We start from the raw sequence: 15,499 nt of genomic DNA on the forward strand, positions 1-15,499 counted from the left end.
GGGTTCCATTTGTTCCAAGGGTGTGGAGCGGACCACAAAAGAAGGAAGCACATAGAGGCAACGGGTCGTGACAAAAAGACACGTCTGCTTGTAGATTCTCCGAAACTTTTTGGTGGCCGAACGTCGCAGACAACAGTTTATTCGAGCAACCCGGAAGGTACGGTTCGACCCTCGTTCACTCTTTTCCCCTGATTTTTCGTGAATATGGATGAAAGTTTGCTTCCTTCCTGTCGTTCCAGTCTACTCCGACAGTGGGTTAATTTATTTGGGCTTGTGGAAAAAAAATGTTTCTTCGACTCGTCTTGGCGAGAGGGGGATCATTGGTTGTTGAAACTACATTCGTGATGTTGAGGCCGCATCGGAATGGGGAAAGTGTCGTAAGTGGAGTAATTTACTGGTATCGTTACGATCTCAGAATCACATCAAGAGGTCCACGAAATCAACGAAATTTTTCTCATTCACTCGATAATATCATCCAATTTCCAATAAAACACTCCGCGTATCAACATCCATACTTACATTAAAAAATTCTTGGGGACGCTTCTCCGAACAGTCTCTGCCAGAAGTTTATCTAAGGAGCATCATCTAAAAAATTTTTCAGAAATCTTCTTCCAGAAATTATTGCTAAAAGGACGTTCTAGAAATATATTGTAGAAACCTCGTTGAAAAATTTTGCCGAAAGAATTTGTTTAAAGATTCTTCTGCAGCGACGTCGAAGAAAAGAAAAAGACAGAATCTATTTCGAGAAAATTCCTCCGAGAGGCGGATCGGAAGAAAGAAATAAGTCGATGGTGTCCGAATGAATATTTTAATCATCCTCGTGCTCGTCTTCAAAGGCGACAGTTCTCTTGCTAGTTTCTCTCTTTGGTCTTCTTTTGCCACCCGGGTGGCACGGAAAAACGAAAGTGCGCGTTCATGCAAAATCGACTGGCGCTGCCCTTTGACCCTGTCGCGCATCGTGGACAGCCACGATCCGTCTGGCCCCAACAACGGGCTGCGTTCACAGTTAGGTTCTCACGGCTCATACATGAATGCATGTGTATACTGGCTGAAACAGTCGGCGATTGGCCCGACGCGACACGGCCACGTTGTTCAGCCACGATCCGTACGTGGGCGATGGCTGGTGGTCGCCGACCGATGGAGAATGCTTTTTCGATCTTTGTCCTTCCTATTGCCCTATTTGTGCTATAAATAGGGTCGTGAGAGTGACAAATGATTTGAACATCTTTATCAGAAAATAATTTTATTGAAACAGAACACGTGCTACTGAAACACAGAATATAGCCTTCCTTTTCGCTCAAGATTCCTCGCGCAACATTAGCGCTCTTAAACGCCGTTCATCAAGCCCGATTCTTCATGACAATTCGTCTCAACGAAAATAAGTAACAATGTCAGTCGATACCATCAGCTTTCTTATTTTCTCTTTTTCATGGTTAGCAGCGATCAACCCTTACATTGTTAAAGAGATGAATCGATTAATTGGATATAATAAAAGTCGTTAATTGTTAATTGTTAATTGGCAATGGAAGAAAAATTTTCATAATTGAGAAAAGACAGAAAAGAAAATTAGTTTATTATAATGTTATAAATACTTTAATCTTCTGAAAGAAGAGATTAATGACGAAAAAGATATTCAGGAAATTCTTGAAATTCACAGCTACAATATTAGAAGAATAAAATTCAATAATACAAAATGATTGGGGAAAAAATTTGACCAAATTAATGGATTTATTTTATATGATTTATTTTGTATCTATCTTCATTCTTGAAGTCGCGATCTGGTCGTACTGGAGAATTACAGATCAACTTATTTTCGTAAAAATTATCTTTTATAGTCAGTTATTAGCGCAGGAGCTGCAGGTTTTCATCTTTTATTAATCAAGTAAACCTTTCCAACTTTATTAGGTAAATAAACCTGTTTGTCATTAAATGCTATTTTAATAGGAATGTATAGAAATATGAAATGTTGGATAAAGATAGATCCTCCTGTGTCGTCGGCTCCATCGTTTTTAGTTATCTACTAACAATCGGTTGCTTTTCGTTGAATTGTTTTACAGTGTATCGAAACATTGTTGCGTTGCAGAATTTACGAAGATGTTTCTTTCTTTCATTGTTTTCATATTTTGTTGAAACAGAACAGTAATCTGATTTCGTAAAATTACTCGGAATAAACGGAGTTGGACAAAACAGAATTTTTGACAAAATTCTGATACAACAAATTCTGGCACAGCGGAAGATACCTAAGATCGTGAAGGATAAGAATGACGAGTTGAGCGTTTATGGAGCAAAGGACATTATTCCAATTCCTTTTCTCCGCGTATGTCTAGCCATAATTTGGATTTTTCGACATTTTCCTCTATTGTTGAAATGCGTATACAATGATCTTGCGTTCTATCAAAGATGCAGTCCCTTTTTGTGCTCTTCAGCAACTATACAGTAGCATATTGAATGCTGTGTTACTTGGTAATGCCTTCATCGTGGATAAGGTCATAACAAAAATATCTCCGCTCAATCTGATTCCTATGGACATGATGATTCCAAAACCAGTTGCAATGTATCGTGAGCTGATTGCTGACTTGATCTTGCCCAATGATGACGTAATTTGTGTTAACGTATTCGAAGGTGGCATTTCTAAACATTAGGTATCGCTAGAAGACACGTCTATACCTCCAGACAGTTTTGATATGGTAATTGTCGAATGTTATAATGTATACGAATGTTATTTTACCTCGCCGTGTGTTACTTCGTGGCTGATCGAAGCAACACTTCAGCAAAATCGGAACAAGACGTTGGACCTTGGGATCCACTACTAAATATCCCAGTTTATCTCAGTTATGTCTCGGCAAATAGTGCTATTATATATAATATATATATTATATTATATTATATATAATATATAGTAATATTATATATAATAGTCTCGGCATCTAATGCTATTTTTGGGTTGATTTTCCCCGATTCCAATGATATGTTGGGGCGTTTACGATGATGTCCAAAACTGGTTATACAAGTCTCCACTCATTTGGAAAAATCAAGAGACAAATAGAGTATAAAAATCGGAAGACCGTTAAATTACATTGTATTATATTTTATATATAAAATATATATTTTATTTAATTCAGCAAAAAAATCGCTGACAATGAGTCGTTTGTATAGTCTACCTCATCTCTTCTATATATATGTATAATATATAAATTATTCCAAAATAAATTTAAAAATAAACTGAGTGAACTTAATAAATATCAATTCTTAATATATTCGTATTTTTCTTTTTGACAGAAAGATAGGTAAAAAGATTAGTAGGAAAATCGTCGTAAAAATAACCCAGAATCGTATTACGACATTTTTTTTCAGAAATATTTTATTCTTTCCTTATTAAGTCTTCCTTTTTGCATCGTGCTGCAAGAAACTGATTCCTTTCTCCTATTTGAGAGATTCAAATTGCTTTTCCGCGAGTTTATCGATAATTTGCGACGAGATCATTCTGTTGTTGTGACCTTTGCGTCTTTATTTCGAAAGAAATCGGGAAATTCTCTCAATATTTATACACGATGTTTCCTACTAGCAGTACAACTGAAAAGGGAATGAATCTAAGTCAATATTTTTGCCTACGAATATTCATTCCTGATTAATTAAATATTGCTAATTCATGAGGTATGCACACTCTTGACTATATTAACGTTTCTTGCATCTTTTAATCTTTGCCATTATATCGATGCATTGTTAAAAAAGGCATTCTTAAAGAACTCTAAAATTTTTAAATTGATAAATAAAATTTTCTGAGTAAATAAAGTAACAAAATATTTCATTGTGCATCCCTACTATTCAATAAATCTAGTTAGTAATACAAGCGGCACAGTGATATCTGTTTTCTATCTCACTTAGGTAAAGTATTTTATCTGTCATTTCTTCATTTTTCGAGATATATTGAAATATTTCAAATTCTTCGTGTTTTTTTTATCTTCTAAGCAAAGTTGGAAAGTTCTGAAATTTCTTTGTAGAAATCTAGAAATAGTTTTCGATCTAATTGTTTATTAGATGATTTTAATAGTTTCAAATGTCGCATATATCATGTATTAAATTAGATAGTCTTAGTTTAGTTGCAGATAGAACATTTGTTAATGCAGCAGATAAGTCACTAAGTCTTTGCCACTCTTTAACTTTTTAATGAATTTTTTTTTGCTTTCACTTCTATTTTTTTTTCTTTTTACTACCTTTGTCACAGTTGCGCGCGGTGGGATTTTCTTCAAAAAGAGAAGCTAATATCGTTGGTTTTAATGATTTTAAATATCTCTCATCTGTAATTTAGTGACGTTCTGTATAATATTATTATGAATGTAGATTCGTTGTTACCTACCTCTTCCTAAAATTTATTTTATCTTATTTCTTTACTTCTTTATTTCGCGATACTCAGAACTATTATTTAGCAGAATGAATCGTTATTTCTTCAGCGGTCTCACACATATCCGCGTCATTCAACAGCCAAGTTACCCTCCCATGACTCGACAGGAAGTTCGTTAGGGGCGTTTTCACGCAGCGGGGGTTGGACAACCGAAGTCCGAGTAAACACTATTAAGGTTCCTTCGTTGAAATTCTGCGTTGACGCTTGTTTTCCCTGGGCAACAGCGTCGATGAAAAAACTTTTCCCACTTCCTACGAATAGATTCATCCCTCTGTTATTCCGTCCTCCCTTTCTCGATTTTATGTATCTTGCATGCTTCCCCCTAAAGACAGAGACATTTATGGAAACAATTGAACATAATAAAGAAAGTATTGCTTTAAGATTAAGGAAATTAATAAAACTTTTCTTATAAAAACTTATAAAAACTTTTCTTATAAAAGTTATAAAACTTTTCTCTGTTTTCTTTGTTTCTTTATACAAATTCTATTGTTTCTCTAACTATACAAAAACTCAAAAATATTTTGTTTATTCGACGAGAGAAGTTCAATGGAATATTTATATCGCTATTTTTTTAATTGTTATTTACACAGATGTCGATACCAATAAATTTTTTTCTGATGATATAGTTTTATTATTTTTTATATACAGTGAATTACCAAAATTTTTGTACATATATTGAGCAATATACACAGAAACTTTTATATAAAAAATATATATATAAAAGATATGAATTTATATAAACATCCGCTGTCTAGCAATAATCAATCGTTTCCATTGTTGTTGCAGTTCTGAACGAACTCGAAGGCCTGGCAAGGGGTGCGGACGCCAGAGATTGTCCTCCAGCTTCGAGGGCGACTTTGGATCCAGAACACGTGGCCAGGGTGGCTGAGAGCGCGAAGGTAGCTCTGGCTTTCGCGAGAAGCAGAAATCCGGCGATTCGTTGCTTGACCACCAGAGGAACTGTGCTCACGTCCAGCACGTTTACGGTAGAAGAGGATGTTGACGAGGTGAGCGAATCAGCTTGGTTTGTGCAGATGACTATGAGACTGCGGATGTTTATTCATTTATGGAAAACTTCAAATATAGAAAATGCAAATAATACATAGTATAATATAAATAATAAAGTAAAAAAGAAACTAATAAGTTTTGTAGAGATCATAATAAATAATAATGACGTTATACTATATTCGGTGAATGAGACAGACAAAGATAAGCATTCCAATTAAACTTCCAAATTTCTTAGATATATGAAGCTCAACGTTGTCTCATTCATAGAAGAAATTTGTTTTAGTAATGAGCTTTTTATGTTTCTCTTTAATTTTTTTTATTATGGTATACAACTAAGAACAGTATTTTTTCGAACGCCTATTATTATATTACTATTTAATACAAATTTATAATGAAGATGCAACGAACTTTTCGAACAATCCAATCCATATCTGACTCATGAAGTCACGTGCCGTTGTAAAAGGTTAAAATTCTGAAACTAACAAGAAGAATCTTTTGAAGGTACAGAAGCGCCGCCAATTGAAATTCCCGCGATGCTGAGTCGCGTGTCATTTTATAAAAATAATAAGCGAAACATCTGTAATTCTGTTGCAGGACGGGTTGACAAGAAACGATGACAGAATACTGGCTACGTGCTTGAGCCTCTGCAAGGCGGGTAACAAAGATCAAGTAAATGCAGGTACGTACATACACGGTGCCACCGCGCATATTTCTCTCAGAGGGTACTCTGAACACGTTTCAAGCGTTTCCCGACGCTTTGATGGTGATTAATACCGCCTCTGGCCGATTGTAATGCTCGTTCCGCTCGCGGATAAACCGTTATCGGCGTTGACAGTACATATGGTCTCGTGATCGACCTATTCGTTACTTTTATTCACCTTTATCGGAATAGAATTTATTAATTGATAGGATGCTGCTTATTCGTCTCAATTTGTAATATTGATAATTTGCTATTACGTAATTTTTGTTTTATTTTCGAATTTCTGAATCTCGGAGGTTTCTTCATTGGAAAAACGTTCAAAAACATGGCATGATTGTGCAAGACATACCGAAACTATATCGCTACCTTCCTTAGATAAAATGTCCTGTCTAATATTTATTCGTTCTTTATAATACTCTACAAGTATCCAAATACATTCGTGAGTTATTGTATATTAAAACATTTGGATCTTAAATTTATATTACATAGGCTGTGTTACGAAATAATGGATAAATATTCTAAATTGATGCTAGAAAGAGTAATAAAACTTCAGTTTTCTTGGATGCTTCGAGATGGTAAGTAGGACGTTTTAACTAAGGAGGATAGATTAAACGAAACGCGTCTCTGGATAAAAGGAATTCGTTTCCATGATCCAACAAAAACACCCACCATCTCAACCTGAATGTCACTCTCTCCATCCAACCATCGAACCGATAGCTCCTCTGGAAAGCTAAAAAATCCCGGAATTTTCGTTTCAACAGAAGAGGGTCAGCCACGACGTCTCAGGAGGGAAGTTGTCCTACTAACGGATGACAGGAACTTGAGGGTGAAGGCGCTAGCAAGGGATGTTCCCGTAAGAGAGGTGCCCGATTTTATGCAATGGGCCGGCCTTGGTTGAGACGCTTTTCCGACCAAACATACCCGCTAACGAAAAATCTTCCGTTACCACCCCCGCCGAGTAAACTTGAACAACAGCAGCAGCAGAAATAGCAGCAGCAACCATCAACAGCAACAGCAACAGCAGCAGCAAGTCAAAGAAAAGGAAAGAAAGCGTGGAAGAAAGAGCATGGAGGAAAAAAGGGGAAACAAAGAAAAGAGGATATCTCGCATCGTGCTCCCTCAATCGTGGCCGATCAGCCGTCGCGCGCGTGCGACAGATCTTCCGTTCCCACACGTAAGTTCGTTCTGATTGTCGAGGTCGTGCCTATACCCGCGGTGATGCATTCATCGTGTCGGCAAGGATGTCAAAGAGATCGGCAAAGAATGTGTGTGTGTATGTGTATGAGAGAGTGAGTGTGAGTGAGTGAGTGAGTAAGTGGGTAAGTGAGTGAATGAGTGAGTGAACGAGCAAGCGAGTGAGAGTGAGAATGAGAGTGAGAGTAAGTGAGTGAGTGAGTGTGTTAGTGAGAGAAAGAGAGAAAGAAAGGGAGAGAATATGACTGGTCATTTTCCATGGTGACATTGCTCGATGTAGATCGAGTTTTTAGGAGCGACCGAGACTGGGAGAACGGTAGTTTGTTTCGAGTAGGATCAGAAACAGAGGGATAAAAGAGAGGGAAATAGATATAATTAGAAACGACGATGCGTGATCGCGACGCTTTCCATCGTTGATTTCTTTTTCTTTTTTCCTTTTTTTTAATGTATTATATTTAATAGTTATATTTAGAGAAATATAGATTTCTATTTTCTTCAATACGATTAACAGCTACTATGAAGATTTTCTTATATGTAAGGAGAAAGGGGGATGTAAAGCGGCGCGAGAACGTTGATAGCTGAATCGTATCGGGGCAAAGTAATTTGTCCGAGAACGGAGACAGGAAAGTATGCTACTCGATCTGAGAGAAACGTACGAGAAAATAAAGCAAGAAAATGAATGAAGCGAGAAACGAAACGAAACGAAACGAAACGAGACGAGACGAGACGAGACGAGACGAGACGAGACGAGACGAGACGAGACGAGACGAGACGAGACGAGACGAGACGAGACGAGACGAGACGAGACGAGAGGGGTCGATATTTTTTACACACGTGAATATCTTTTTTGGTTGATTTTTATCGATGACGACCGCTCTGCGGCCGGCTTCATTTTTCTCTACCTTTTATCATGTTTGTAACGGTCTATACACGCGAATATATGCATATATATATGTATATTTGTACGCACTTTTGAATATTGTATACACCGTATGCGGTCGTTGGAGGATGCGTTCGGAATCCGCGTACATGCCGCCCCGCGTGTGTGTCGCTTGTCTTTCTTTTTCATCTCTTTTCTTATGCTGTCCTTTTTAGCAAGCTCCCTCCCTCGTACCGGATCGTTCTGGAATTAATTTTCTCTCTTTCTTCTCTTTTCTGTTTTTCCTCTCCCTTTCGGCTGTCCCTACGTTTCTTTTCCTACTCTTTTTCTTTCTCGTTGTACGCGTAACGAAAAAGTTATCCTTGCACGCCGTGTATTATTATTATTATTATTATTATTATTATTATTATTATTATTTTGGATGCAATTTTCGATATTTGTATGGTACTTTTTCACTTTTCTTCACTTTTTTCTTTAACGATTTCGTGGTCTTTTTCGTACGATTTCGATGCCTTTATTTTTACTCGTTGTTAGCTTCTTTTTCATTTTTACGAGTCTCGTAACGCCTTATGGACTTTATCGAAGTTTTTCCAGGCGTAATTTCCATCGTAATCTCGAGCAGAGAAAGATGTGCTTGATATATATATATATATATATATATAGAATTGGCGGGGGAGAGGTAGATACGATCAACTGAGAAGCGGGAGTAAGTACTGAGTAGTGCAAATTATGTAAAACGAAATTTAATACGAGCATCCGTAGATTTCATCATAAAGTATTTCAGTTTACCGGAGATATTCTTTATCTTTCGTATTAATATTTTTTAATTAATTACTTTGTTAATATTGCTTTTAAAAAGCCATCGCGTACTAACTTAATTGCTAACATATTTTGTTTGCAAATATTCGTTAATCGTCAAAATAAAGAAGAGTGATGTTTAGCTTAGTGCTTAATTACACTGAATTCAAATAATTAGATACTAAGTAAAATTTTGTTCATGTAAATTACTATACCTGCTTGTCCATTCAATCTATCATAGCTGAATCTAGCTCACCTGTGGTCTGTAAGGCATTACGAGAAGAATTTTAATTTTTTTATATATAACAATTTACGCGCTCGGTGTTGGCGCAGCGAGAACGAGTGCGATTTTTACAACATAAAAAAGGTGACCGTGTTTTAAGCCGGATATAATCACGAGAGACGCTCCCCATTTGCATTCCCACTAAAACAAAGTTTTTCAGAGTGACGGCGTAGAGGTCCCGAATCCTCGTCGTTTTCCAGCGACTGCTCGCGTGTCATTGTCGAGAATGTCATGTGAATTTTTTAATCGAGACAATTTGCTCGCGTCAAAATGCCACAGACACGAAATTGAAACGTCATTTGTTTCGCTTATAACTGCCACCAGAGACGGTTCCTTCTGTTGGCGGATGCCATTTTGTCGACTAACTTTGCTACCATTTCCGTGTGCCAATGAATTCGTGAAATTTCGTCAGGGGAATCAAGAATGTTAATTTGTAAATTAAGTGGATTTAGTTTTGTTGGATTAAATGGTATTACTTTTTTGATTAAATGCTCATCATTTTGTTCGTCAATACTGCTGCGGTGTTAAAATTTTTACGCTCCAATCTTGTTTTTGATTTAAGTACCAAAAGTGTTCTTAATATTTTATGAACTTTGGCATAAAATAAAAGCTCGAATCTTTCGTGGTTTCTACAAGTTTAGAAAATTTCTTCAGCTTCCGTTGAAAATTATTTAAAGGGTGTAGCAAATAATATAACATAAAAGATTTTTTTTCAAATTTGTATTTCGTGAATCGACTTGATATTATTTGATTAATTTAGAAATATTATTCGTTGATCAAGTAAATGCCATTGTTTATTTTGTCAGGCGAATGATTACATTATTTTATAAACTAATTTGTAATGTATTTGAATAAATGTAGTATAATAATAATATCTCTAGAAGCGCTTTGTTTGTTAAATAAGATTTAATAATTTGGTCGACAAAGTGTTTGTTATTTTATCAACGAAGTAAATATCATTTAATGAATTATCTAATGAAGCAATATTATGTAATTTTTTTGAAAACGTAAGCTATATCAAGTTATTCGTATTATTAATAATATTAGTGAAACTCGAATTATTTAATTATCAAAGTTGGCATTGTCTTACTCTTTAGACGGAAATGGCGTCCTTTTATTCCATCAAAATCACGTGTACGTGGAGCAATGAGCCGGTTATTAATTTAATTTGACAAAGTCAAAGATTGTAATTGTGAAATTATAATGCTGATGATCTTACGGGAAATGAAATATCTTAATATTTAAATTGTAAGAAAATTAATAGAATGTACACGGTAGATTTGATCGGTAGGTTTCGCCACTCTTTTGTGACACACGACTCTACATCATGTTTTTTTACTATCTTTATTCATTTCTACCGTCTTAAATGATGAATTAATCTTATAGAAATTTAATGGACCGAGTAAATTGTTAAAACACCGGTGAAATATATTATAAATCTGAATTTTTTTTCAATTTATATGTATGTATATACATATACATACATAAAAGGCCAAGGTAAAAAAAAGGCAAAAAAAGAAGAAAGAAAGAGAAACTATTAATCATATGTGAAATAGTTAAACTGATCGTATAGCGTTGCAAAGGGTCATCGTAAATCGTACTCCAGCATAACAAATTAATATCAATATTTGACAGTTCTGCAAGACATAAAATTGCTATTGCGTTGTAAAATCATCGATCAAAGGAGAAACTATCGATCGTAACGTTGCATCGTGATCCACCGTACGTAAGCGGATATAAATCGAACAGAAGAAAAAGAATATTTACGCGTACGTGAACAAAGCAGAAAGCAACGGAAGGAAATGTTGAGGAAACATTGATACGTGTATACGCGCTTGCGCTTTTTCTTCTTGCCTGTGTCGACGAACTTTCAGAGCACTCGAACGGTATAGAGACTAGGAGAAATAACAGAAATCTATTGTCGCATGTAGTCGTTGATTTCGGGAGGTCTTGAATGTCCTAACACGATCGTATGACTTTTGCTCGATTGCATATCAATGATTAACCCCTTGCGGGAGATTAAGCTTATAGAAAAAAACATATAATAAATAAATAAATATATATATATATATACATAGAAAGAAATATTATACAGTGTATCAAGGAATAAGGATGAAAATTTAAAGTGCTTATAGTATTCATCAAGAATAAGTATACAATTCTTAATCGATATAGAATGTAGAAAGTCTATATTTTTTGTAGTAAAATGTAATTTTGTATTTGCTAATATGCAATAACTGAAAAGTAACATACATATCTATCCATTGCATCTTAAAACTTATATATTTAATATAGTTTTCATTAATTATTATTTCCTATGGACGAGGCAAATCATAATAGCATAAAATTAATTATCCTTGCAAAATATACATACAAAATCACATTTTACACTAAAGGTATCGGCTTTTCAACTTAAGTTAATCAAACAATTTTTTTATTCCATCTGACACTATATGAGTCTACAAACTCTTAATTCCTTTTCTAATAGCACTCTGTATATTTGTCGCGATTTTTCATGTGATAGAAATTTTCATCGCTAGGTCACCAATGTCTATGATACTTCTCTACAGTACACGCTGTATTTATTTTTCTAGACACACTCGCCATTCGAACAAATCTATAATCATCGTAAATGTGTACATTAAATGAGGAATCGTGAGTAATTTATACACACATACATAGAAAATGATCGACCACAAAGGGTTAATCGACTCGAATCGAACGCGTCTAAAATGTATTTTAGGATTCGGTACGATCGAGATCACGAACATTCCGAATAGAAGGATTGATATCGAACCGGTTGAACATGTTGATCGTGAATAATTTTGGTATCGTGATATTTTTCCACGGAATTCGATGATCATGTCGTGGTGGAACGATCGCACGCGACGTGATGAATCGGGAAATTATCGTTTAGCTTTATTCCGATTTGTTACTTGGACGGGACTCGTCCGTTAATTGTTATCTATCGAACTTGCGTTTTTTAAAGCTGAATTCATTAGTAAATTATTCGTTGATCTATTGATTCTCGGTCATTGTTACCGCGCAGAACAATTGATAATGAATTTTTTTAAATGAATTTTTTAATCTATAAGATAAAAATCTGTTCGAAGATTTCTTTAACTACATGTGTATTTAGAGAAGCTTTTTAGGCCCTATATGGCCTTATTTCCAAGATTGTTCCAAACTGTTTCATAAAAATGAAAAGAAACAAAAAATGGGGATGATAATTGAGAGTCAGCAAAGTAATCGAGAACAATTGTATCCGTTCGTATCTAACGTTTTAGCCGCCACAATTCATATGTATTAATCCTTGAGAATGGAGGAGAGAGGATGAGAGAGAGAGAGAGAGAGAGAGAGAGAGAGAGAGAGAGAGAGAGAGAGAGAGAGAGAGAGAGAGAGAGAGGGAAAGAATGAATGAAACTGATAAAGAAGGGACCGTGAAAGATGAGAATGCGACGTGTCCTATTTTTCGACGAAAATTCTTGTTACTTAACGATCCATAGCGATTAATTCTGCAAGAAGAGAGCGAGTGCAAGGAAACGAGTGAAAGAGAAAGCGATCAAGAGACACGAAGAGGAAATAGGAGCATTCGTAATCGACTGGAACTCCTCTTGATCGTATCTTTTCGACTGGTTTTCTTTTTTCTTTTTAAGATAGTTGTACACATCGTCGATATTAATGTTATTCTTTTCCTCTTTTCATCATGTAGAATGTATGCATTAAATGGTAGAGACGATCAGCTCGGTGCTGCACCATTTTCGAAGCTTCTTTAAAAACTGTTAACACAATTATCCTTTGACACTAGAAATACCACCACAGTTGAAGAATAATTTGTTATTGTCTTAGATAAAACACGTATTCCTAAACTTTCATTATTCTAGTTTTTATCTCCAGTTACTGTGCAATATGAGCATTTTCTCTATATCTATTTCTATTGATGTAAAACGGCAAAGTTACAAGTAAACTATTCTGCTTCATATTTTATTACAATCCTTTTATCATATTTTATTGTTTTGGCAAAAAAGTTGGAAATCAGCTAAAAAATAAACTAAAACTGCAGATACTATTACGAGTTAAAACACTTTCAGTGACCCAAACAAAACAACAAAAGCACAAAATTTACGAATAGTTATACTTGTCAGTGGGAATAATAGCTGACACAATTCTGTTCATTAGTGAAACCGACTCTATTGGTCTTTCTAGCGTTAATGGCGATAAACAGAATCAGTTAAAAAGTCCTACCACCGATTGTAATCATTATATCACGTTGATTCCTCCGCAATAGCCGAATAGTGCAATAACAGGTGGCAAACTGGTAATGTTTCCGGTCGATCCGCGCGAGTCCTCGGTGTTGTGATCGACGAATTCGATTCGACCAACTGGATAGTCGAATATCTACATATACTGCAGAAATTATAAGAGATTTTATCTAGAAAATTTCAAATCGTTTCTTCGACACATTGACGAAGATGAAAAGGAAAGGAAAGAAAAAGAAAAAGAAAAGAAGAAAAAATGCTCGTTTCAATTGAGAGGTCTTTTTGATGGATAGATTGAAACGCGCGTTTTCTTTTTATCGCATCGTATATCGATTGTTGCATTTTTACAAATGTAAAGCTGCCGAATTCCACAGCGTCACTGATGCAAAATCGCGTGGACATCGTATCGCTCCAGACAAGCTCAATGCTCGTTGAATCGTGCGTCGAATAAATTCAAAAAATTTATCGCGACTTTTCCTTTGGCAAATATCGAGGAACGCAGCGTGTCGAACCTCCGCAACTTTCCGTCAGTTCCTTTGCTTCTCGAGATGCGCCAACGCCAAGCTCAAGAACGTCTTAAAGCGTTTATTTTTCTACTGTATCTCTTCTGCGATTAAAGTCACGGCGTCTTTTAATCTTGCTGTGCTCCGTGGGTCATTTTCGATCGGATCGTAACTTTTATCACCAAGAAAATTTCTTAAATTTGAGGAAATTATAGGGCAATCGTTCTTGATTTCTCGTTTGAATCGTATGTTAATGATTTTTTTCGAAAAGACTAAAGGATCGCAGTAGGGTTAATTACGAGCGGTTATCGGATAACATTCGCAATAAAGTAACTGTGTTTCCTGTAAAAACCGAAATTTTACATTCCATTCAGCCACTACGTCAGGCTTTCTTGGTGAGAATGACATTTTTTTGTATCAGCTTGCGGAGGATCGAGGTCTTCTGTTTTCTTTTTTTTTGCCTTGATTGATCTTACTGGTTGGCTGTGAAAATTTGGTGAGATTTAAAAAAGAAAAGAGAAGGAGGAAGAGTGGAGAGATAGACGATGGTTAGAGACAAGTGGAAATAGATTTAAATATGGTGTCGACGAATACGATCGATCTGTGCAACTTGTTGACGTCGCGATTTTTATGGTACGTTTCATACGCGTGCCAAAATTTTTGGTCTCTATCCCATCCCGGGACGATTTACACCATAAGTGTACCTATGAATGCATATAAGATATACGTTATATATAAAATAAGAATACACGCGAACACAAATATACCGATTACACACCACTGGCCATCGATTTTAATTCAAGATTGTCGCAATACCAATTATATGCGTATAGTAATTAAATATGTAAAAGAACGGTGTTAAATGGTACGTTTATATTTTGACTTGGAAAGAGGATTTTCTTTTTTCTTTTTGAATAATGTGACGAATAATTGTCGACGATAACAATGATTATGGCGACGATAAGAACGACGACGACGACGATGATGACGATAATCACTACGATGCAGCGGTAGAATTTTTAGGCTAATCATTTATTACACTTATGAAGAATGTCAGTACTATAGTGTTACCACTTTGGTTATTCAATAAAACGTGAAGTTGACGGAATCGCTGTTACATATTCACGTGTAAGGTGTATTATTTACTCTTCTGATCCCATTTCTTATAACCATCAAAATTCATTTCAAGAATTTCGAATTAATTTTCAAGAATTTTGAATCGAATTCTTGAAATGAATTTTGATGGTGTTCTAGGATTATACACTATTTATACACTTCACATTATATCACATTGTATTTACATACTGATGCAACATTTACTTCTACATAAGTTGGTTATCGTTTTGTCCTTTCTTTATTATTAGAAACGATACAAGAAAACATTTTTGTATTATCAATATCCCTATATATAAAGGCGCCAGTAGGGTACAAGGAGTTAAGAAAATTGATCTCAGCTAAAATTCCTCTTGCTC

The 15,499-nt window shown here is 35.5% G+C and overlaps 1 protein-coding gene across 3 annotated transcripts in view; it reads left to right on the plus strand.

Annotated features, from left to right (window-relative positions):
- The window catches only part of LOC126916617 (telomerase-binding protein EST1A-like), a 147,654-nt gene extending 132,506 nt beyond the window's left edge, over positions 1-15,148 (plus strand). For all 3 annotated transcript variants that reach the window (XM_050722584.1, XM_050722585.1, XM_050722586.1), the window contains exons 25-27: positions 5,189-5,409; positions 6,005-6,089; positions 6,872-15,148. In XM_050722584.1, coding sequence (XP_050578541.1) covers positions 5,189-5,409; positions 6,005-6,089; positions 6,872-7,008 — 443 coding nt within the window. In that variant the 3' untranslated portion in view covers positions 7,009-15,148. The remainder of the gene's footprint in view (positions 1-5,188; positions 5,410-6,004; positions 6,090-6,871) is intronic.
- Positions 15,149-15,499: the final 351 nt, after the last annotated feature.

The sequence above is a fragment of the Bombus affinis genome, chromosome 5 (assembly GCF_024516045.1).
Source record: "Bombus affinis isolate iyBomAffi1 chromosome 5, iyBomAffi1.2, whole genome shotgun sequence".
Lineage (NCBI taxonomy): Eukaryota > Metazoa > Arthropoda > Insecta > Hymenoptera > Apidae > Bombus > Bombus affinis.